Source organism: Balaenoptera borealis, assembly GCF_965194805.1.
Source record: "Balaenoptera borealis genome assembly, chromosome: 20".
Lineage (NCBI taxonomy): Eukaryota > Metazoa > Chordata > Mammalia > Artiodactyla > Balaenopteridae > Balaenoptera > Balaenoptera borealis.
In genome coordinates, this window is record NC_138879.1 from 47,844,553 (window position 1) to 47,853,241 (window position 8,689).

The 8,689-nt window shown below is 42.5% G+C and overlaps 1 protein-coding gene and 1 pseudogene across 3 annotated transcripts in view; one reads left to right on the forward strand and one right to left on the reverse strand.

Moving 5' to 3' along the window:
• The window catches only part of YWHAE (tyrosine 3-monooxygenase/tryptophan 5-monooxygenase activation protein epsilon), a 39,821-nt gene extending 34,077 nt beyond the window's left edge, over nucleotides 1-5,744 (reverse strand). For both annotated transcript variants that reach the window (XM_082370817.1, XM_082370818.1), the window contains exon 1: nucleotides 5,567-5,744. In XM_082370817.1, coding sequence (XP_082226943.1) covers nucleotides 5,567-5,630 — 64 coding nt within the window. In that variant the 5' untranslated portion in view covers nucleotides 5,631-5,744. The remainder of the gene's footprint in view (nucleotides 1-5,566) is intronic.
• A 271-nt stretch (nucleotides 5,745-6,015) lies between these two features.
• Nucleotides 6,016-8,462, forward strand: LOC309617897 (ATP synthase subunit ATP5MJ, mitochondrial pseudogene; annotated as a pseudogene). The gene has a single exon. The product of its transcript is annotated as an ATP synthase subunit ATP5MJ, mitochondrial pseudogene (transcript).
• Nucleotides 8,463-8,689: the final 227 nt, after the last annotated feature.

Genomic DNA, 8,689 nt, shown 5'->3' on the forward strand with positions numbered 1-8,689 from the left:
TAAACTATTCAGGATTCAGTTTTCTAAACTATTCAGGATTCAGTGTTCTAAACATAATGATCATAACAAGATGTGGGTGAGACTTTAAAAATATTATTTGGAAAGTTCTAAACTTAAGACAGACCCTGCTGCTAAGGGTCTGCACCTAAGTCAAGTATTTTTAAACACAGATCTAGCTCAAGGTAAACATACATAAAACCAACATACTTGGCTTTGACACCATCAGTCTGATTGACTAGTTAGTATGCCAGTAAGCTCTATTTTCAGCAACTACTGTATTCTTGACGTTTCCAGCTCCCATTTGGGGGAAAGGGGAGTGAGAGGAGGAAAGCTTTCACTTTGCCTTTGATCTGTCTTATGTTCTGCCAAATAATAACTTCATTTGAAAGAAAAAAACCAATATTCTGGGGATTCAGATCTAAGATATCTTGGTGGTAGAGGGATGGACAGAGCCTAGGAAACTTTCTAAATGAGACAACTAGTAGCTTAAGTAGGACGACCATAGGGCAAGTTTGTAGTTTCAGCACCATTATGAATTGGCACCCCTTCATTTCAAGGTATCCTGACTTGAATAAATTATGATGACCCTTCTATTATTATGGCAGCTGTTATTACAACTTAGTAAACTTAAACGAGCTTCTGAAATTGTTCCTAGGAGAGTGACTTGCATGAATATTTAGTTAATGAGCTCAAAGTAATGTTATCTTGGCAAACCAATTTGTCAACTGGGATGTATCTGTATTTAACTGTATCAAACTGTTAACTGACCATTTCAAAAACCGTGAAAACAATCTTGTTTCTGTTCCCCACTACCCCTTAATAGATTCTGCTTGACAGCTAGCTAGGCTACTATTTGGAACACTTGAGAATCATTTGCCAACTTCCCTGCCCCTCAAATTTTTATAACTGTATCATTAAGGGCTGCATTCATTAAGACTAAGGTAAGGGGCAGAAACGTTTTAGAAGTACTTTACAGAAATTTATGGCATTAAGTTATATCCCAATATAGAAATTGTGATAAAGCAAAAAACCTAAATACAAACACACTCTGAGACTACCTAAAATTCATCACTCTAACTTCATTCACTGTGCCTTGTTTTTGAAAGAAAACAAGAGGTTTCTTTAGACAAGTATGAAGATATCTTATCTATTTACAATGGATATGAGTCAAGTCATAAATACCAAAACATATTATGTGAAGTAACTGCTAAAAAAATAAGTATACCCCTCCTCCCACAAGGCACCATCTGATTTAGTTACACATGGGTCTTTTGTGAGTGGCTCAGGAGAAATAAGAGTACCAGTCTAAAGGTCATCAGACAGACAAGTTCTGGCTTTGCCATATACTTGCCAACTAATCATGTGATACAGGAAAATTAAAAAAAATAAAATAAATCACTAAATCTTCTCAAATTCACTTTCCTGAACCATAAAATGGAATTAACATTACCTACTTCAATATCACATGAAATAAGTAAAAAATTTTCTGAAAGTGGTCTGTGAAATGTGAAGTTCTATATAAATATGAAATTATATAACATAAAGTTTAAAATTTTAACCTTTATCCTATGCCTGTCATTACTGTTTAAATACACTTTACTTAAATATAAGGCTAAAAAATTGCTGGAAAATCAGCCTTACAGCCCTTTAAAAAAAAATAAAATCATGCTTTCAGATCAGCTTCTTAAAGTATTTGAAACTCATTTGTAAAATTAGATACATTAATTCACTGTGCTGAAATTTCACTTGCTATACCAGGTTAAAGTCAAGAAATTTTTAAGATATTTCATATTCCCTTGACCAAGCTATAAAACAATTATGAAAAGCCTGCTTATTCGTATGGACTTTCAGTGGGTTAGCTTGTACTTAATGAATCCAAAATTTGCTCAGTTTAGTATCTGTGTTCTTCCCCATACTAGAATTCAAAGGTGAAAAGGGTGCCTAGAAATGTCCTAGAAATGTCCACAGTAAGAATTTACCCCATCACCACCTCAAATTGCAATGATTCATGATTTCATTATATTCTATAGTTTTGTAAGCCAACAAAGTACACTGAATAATACATTGTGTATATATGCACAAAAGTATACACAAAAGAGCATCTACCTTAAATACAAAGACCAAAAGCTACTTGTAGGAGGAATTTTTTAATTGCATTATCCAACTCTGCTTATGTTTAGGTAGGAGAAAAGAAATGTATTCAATAAAGTTAACTCCATTAACTGAAATAGCAATTAATTTCAGCATTAAGTGAAATAGCAACAATAAAAATTATTACTGGCCTATAGTCAAAGAACTGATAATTAACCTGTGCTTTTAAACTCATTACTAAAGTCAATTTACTCTCATCCATTTTTTTTTCTTAACAAGATGTATATTAAGGAGCTAATTCAAAACTCCTTGTGGGGGTGGGTGCCCCCCACCCCTCACTGACTACCAAAATAAGCCAGAGATGAGGCTCTGGTGTCTTAAAAGGACAGCTCTCAAGTGACACAGAACAGATGCATTCCTGGTGTTGCATTCACAGACTGAATCAAACACGACCATCAAAATGTTACCCCTACCTCATGTGGAGCTAATCATCACATGGAGAAGAAAAGTGAAAAAAGGCCAAAACCAGCACTACCCCACAACCCAAATGTAGCTTATGCTGACCGCTCTATTCTCAAAAAATGTAGAAACTACTCATTTTCCCCCCTCTATATTCCCCACTTTCCCATACTAATATGGTTCATATACATGAGAAGTTAAGACTTCAGAAATGCTAAGAGATGATGGGCTTGCTTAATATGGTTATGAATAATATAAAAACCATCCCTTAGACTACTGTTGTTACATGATAAGATGCTAGATTTGATCTTCAAAGTGAACAGTCCTAGCCCCAAACTTCAATATTTCCCATCTGCAACACCAAACTGTCCTTTTCCTGAACACAGCTTAGCTCGTCCTCCAGTACCATTAAATAATCTGCATCAATTGATTCCAAATCCCCAGGACAAAGTTAAATGATGCCACAAAAAAGTTTAAGTACTAGGTTCAACATAACATGCAAGATAAAAGCTAAAGGTACTGCAAGAACAAGGAAAAAAGCCAATATGTATATCCAACTACACCAAACCAAATCATCAAAAGCACTCTTCACCTTCCCCATACCTGATAAATTGTTTGGCAACTATAACTATGGGGTCATTTTTTTGTGACCACAAACAAAACTGAATTATTGCACCCAATAAAGGAGTGGACAAAGGTAGAGGATGATTCCTAATGACTATTTTCCTCTTCTTCCTTTCCAATGAATCCCTCCCAATTTTGTGCCCAAAGGTCACAAGAGATCCTCTCCACCTGGGAGATCCTATATACCCCCCACCCTTAGATCCTGAAGGACAACCCTAATGTTTAAACAACGGTAAGGATGTGGCTCTATAGTCCTGTGTTGAATAACCAATTAAGCCTTTGGTCAAAAATCCTCAACACCCAATTCCAAAAATATGATTTTCACACTAAACTGTCACTTACTTGGAAGCTACAATCACAAGCTTCCAAATCAGTTTTTAAAACAAGTTCTTAAAAAAACCTTCCTCCATGTCCTTTCTGGTGATCACAGCAGGTTTACTCAAAGCCTAAATCCCTACAGAACAAAAAACATTCAAATACAATTTAGAGTTTCTTCCCAAGGGCACTGGTAGATTAAGAGGGGAACCTATTTGGGGCAGGAGAGGGGAAGAAGAAAAAAACTTCCATTACAAGCACACCTACATTTATTTGACTTTTAAACGCTGAAATAAAGACAAGTCTGACCTTGAGCTGTATTTCCCCATCTTATTCCCCTCCCCCTCCCAACAGAAATCTTGTTCAATACAAACGGCAATTTAAGGATTTACAAAACGAAATTTAGTGATCTTTCCTGAATTTGAGTTCGAGGTCTTTTCTCCTAATTTTCAAATTCCTGAATCCTAATGTATGATGACACACTGGGACTAGCCCTGAGGCTATTCACATGACTAAACAGGCATTCAAGGAAAGCAAGGTTCCCACACAGCATGTTGAAAAATAAATGGTTTAATGAAGAAAAATCTAAAGATCACTGACACTTGATTCCAACCATGTCTCACCCCACAACAGCATTAAAAACACAAAAAGCATACATATGATTTTTTGTTTTGATAATACTAGTTTAACGGATGTGGGGGTAATTCAAATACCTAGGTCCAAAATGGGGGGAGGGAGGGACCCAGGCCGGGAGGGGCAATTTAAAAAAGCAGCAGTTTGGGACTGAGCAAACAGACACAATGGCCACTTCGATAAAGTTCTGAAAAATGACTATAGCACCTTTAGGGACAAAGGAGCAATGAACAAAGAAGAACTGTTCGAATCTGTACATAAAGCCGTCTATTAAAATTGGAGAAAAGAAAACAGGATCTGCTGGGATCCCTTATATTCTTAATACAAAAACCCAAGTCTCTGCTGAGTGCTTTGGGATAAGTGAATATCCCCAGTGAAGTACGAACACGCATTCCAAGCCAGGGGAGTCAACCAAAATAGTTACTACACGTTATATGAAAAAACTTTATTTTTCAACAGGTCCTTCCATCTGTCATAACGCTGCGTGTAAACAGGAAAGTCATCATTTTTAAATACCGGTAGATTGAAGCACAGGCATGGAAAAGAGACTAAGAGTCATGATCTCCTTGTTTCCTGTTCAATGTTCTATCCAGCAGAACCCACAACTTATGGAGCCAGAAAATGATTACAGAAACTTCGAGCTCTCTGGGATAAGTCTGAGGACAGGGAGCGTGAAAGAGATTTTTCTAGACCTCCCTAGAAAAAGGCGAGGTTGAACGGAAAGCCTAAAAAACCCCGCTACAAGGTGTGCCGTCCTACGGGAAGGAAATCCGACCATAGCATCTCAGCTGGCCTCCGCCCAAGGATGAATTGCAGTGATTCCCACTCTCTCCCCCCTTCCCCACCCTCATCCAAGACGGCCCCCCACCACAAGCCCAGAGAAGCCCTCCGCTCGCAAGGGTTCTCCTTTGTGAGACTCCACAGCCGCCGCCCCACTTTGGGCCTCCGGGGAAAAGCCACCGCCCCCACCCGCCATATTTCCCTGAAAGGCGCCCGCGCTACAGCGCCCAGTCGCCACTCTCCCCCATGTGGCGGGTGTTTCTTCCCTCATCACGCCACCAAATTGTTCACCACGTCCCAAAACCGGCCCAGAAACTCCCCTGGGGATTCCTCGCCCGGAGACAGCACCCGCCATCTCCTCCCCCGCCCCCGCCCCGGGACTCGCCCTCCCCCCAGCCGCCATTTTACAACCAACTCCTCCACCCTATGGCCTTGGTCTCCTCGGCTCGCGAATGTCTGCAGCTGAGGACTCCGAAAGGGTCAAATTCCTGAGCCTTGAGCCTCCTACCGCTCCGGGAGCCCAGAGGCCATTTCCTGCTTCCCGAATCCACGTCCCCGGGCCAGGCTTGGAGATGATGCCGCCATTTTGTCTCCTGCTCCCGGCCTCTGTGGGCGGCGGCATAGGGTCCGAGAATTCCAGCCCCCCATTGCCCCGCCAACTCACCGTCGTATCGCTCAGCCTGCTCGGCCAGCTTCGCCTGGTACACCAGATCCTCCCGATCATCCATAGCGGCAGCGGCTCCGGCAGGGTCTGCGCGACGGATGGAAGCGGATAGCGTCTCCAACTCTCAGCCTCTCGCTCCGCGCCCGGGCAGCAAAAATGGCGGCGCCTCAATCCGGGACTTCCGCCTGCGCACGCGGACAACTGCTCAGCTCTATGGCAACCGCTCCCTGGCAACTGGCGCGGGGGGCGGGTCCGCGAGCTAAGCGCCCGAAGAGGCTGTAACCAGCAAGACGCCCCTCCTCCGTGGGCTCAGCGGCTGCTCTAGGCGGGAACTGCGACTGCGGGGAGGGAGAGCGCCACGAGGGAGCGAGGGAGGCCGGGTGAGGCCAGCTTGGACCGCTCCAGGAGAGAGTGAGCAGGAGAGCCTGGACTGCGGACTGAGAAACGAGAGGCTGTAACGGTTTTTGAAATGGCAAGCCTTCCTCTCTGAAACCACCTTCTCTCCCATTGCCCCGTTTTCTCAGCCAAGCCCAGTCCTGGCCCTTATTCAGACCCGTTTAACTCCGGGATAAAGAGTTGGGCCCTGCTGTAGTTCATAGGGGAAGGAAGGCTGCAGTTTTCACACTTCACCTTCGCACTTTGCAATCTTTTCCTGTTCCTCTCCCGCAGCCTCCTTTTCCCCTTTAGGCCCACCATGGGTAGGAACAGGGAAGTTCTTAGAGGAGCCTGGTCTGGAGTGCAAGGTGCAGAAGAGTAGGTCCAAGATCAGATTGAGATCCAGGAGGCAGGAATGGGAAAGGACCTGGTCTGTTTTGCTTCCCAATGGATTCGCAGCACCTTGTACTCAATACAGTATGTGTTGCAAGACTAAAGCTCAGGTAATTAAAGCATATGCCGTGTGGTAAAGTCTGCAATAAATGTGGAATAAAAAGCTTGGAACAAAATTATGAGGAGCCCTGGATGGCAAGCTGAGAAGTTTGCACCTTACTCAGTGGGCGCAAGGAAGCTATTGTTTGGTGATTTTGCGAGGAGGATGACACCATCATAGTTATTCTTTAAAAAGATTATAAATATTGTATAGCAGTAATTAAAGAGCAGCACGAATTATCAGGTTATTACAATAATACAGGCAAAAGGTAATAGAATAGCAGTGAAAATGTGAAAGAAAGGACAAATAGGAATAGTATTACAGAGGGAAACCACAACAGTTTGCAGCTAATCAGATTTGAAGACCTTGTGAAGGGAAAAAAATTAAAATTGACCTTCAATCTTCCCACCCTGAGTCACTGGGATAATGAGTGGCAGTACCATTAACAACAACAAAAAAAGGAATGCTAGGAAAATTTGCTGACGGAATGCAGAGAAAAACGTGAGTTCCTTTTATCACATGTTGGTTCTAAGGTTCTCACATATCACTAAAGTAGAAATAACAGGCATGGAATTGGAAAAGGGGACTGGCATTCCAAGCTGGAGGGAGGCTGCAATGGAAGCAGCTAGAGAATGTGTGGAGGTAGGAGGACAAACAAAACCTTGGAGAATACTTACTTTCAAGTGATAGGAGAAAGCAGAAGAGCCAGCAAAGTTTGGCTCCTTAAGCCCCTTCACACTTTTAATACATCTTATCAAATGTCAATGATGAATGACTAAGAATCAAAAGATCTGGGTTCTAGCCCTAATTCTATAACTAAACAAATGTGTGACCTTCAGAAAGTCATTTCACCTCTGAGCTTCATGTTCATCTGTAAAGTTAACTGGAGACCATATGTTAGGCCACAAAACAAGTCTTAATCTTAAAAGATTGAAATCATACAAAGTGTCTTTTCTTGTCACAATGGAATGAAGTTGGAAATCAATAAGAGAAGGAGAACTAGGAAAATCTGAAGATATGTGGAAATTAAATAACACTCTTAACTAACTGATGGGTCAAAGAAGAAATCACAAGGGAAATTAGAAAATACCTTGAAATGAATAAAAATGAAAATATACTATACCAAAAATTATGAGATGCAGCAAAAATCCTGCTAAGGGAAATTTATAGCTGTAAATGTCTACATTAAAAAAGAAGGGGACTTCCCTGGTGGCACAGTGGTTAGGAACCCACCTACCAACACAGGGGACATGGGTTCGATCCCTGGTCCGGGAAAATCCCACATGCTGCAGAGCAACTAAGCCTGTGCACCGCAACTACTGAGCCTGCACTCTAGAGCCCACAAGCCACAACTACTGAGCCCGTGTGCCGCAACTATTGAGCCCACATGCTGCAACTACTGAAGCCCACGCACTTAGAGTCCCTGCTCCGCAACAAGAGAAGCCACAGCAACAAAAAGACCGCGCACCGCAACGAAGAGTAGCCCCCGCTCGCCACAACTAGAGGAAGCCCACGCACAGCAATAAAGACCCAATGCAAACAAACAAAAAAATGTTTAAAAAAAATTTTTTAAAAAGCAGAAGGATCTTGCAGGTTGGGGCAGCCTGAGTCTTTGGTCCTACACCCATATGTTTCAAAGCTTTATTAAAAATATTTGGATCCCCGTGAAGCCCTACTATACACAAACTTACCAAGAGGTTTGGGTAGGAATGGGGTTGATGGGCTTCATTTATAAAATCAGGAGTACTGATAAAAGAAGTAAAGCTTTGAAAGCTTTAAGTCCTGCGCCTGCTCATGGTCATCATTAACCAGCTTTACTTGGAACGTCAGTCTGGCTGTAGATTTCAGCAAGCTGTGTCAGATGGGAACCTGCCACTGACCTGCTGGCATGAATAAATGTACCTGGTGAGATCCACACTGCCTACATGGGTGTTCCTCCCTCAGCCCCCATGCCCATCGTGCTCTGCGTAGATCTCTGTGATGCAGCGGGTACAGTCAGAGTCTCTGAGCAGTCTCATCCTTAGGAAACCTGAGGGAGTGAGGAGTAAATACCTCGATTAGCACGTAGGAGTTGGGGATCAGATCTAAGCACTCACACTTCCGGTGTTCAATAAATATTTGTTAAGGGGGGGGGATAAATTGGGAATTTCGGTTTGGAATTAACAGATACAGACTACTATATGGCAGTCCAGTGGTTAGGACTCATCGCTTTCACTGCCGAGGGCCCGGTTCAATCCCTGGTCAGGGAACTAAGA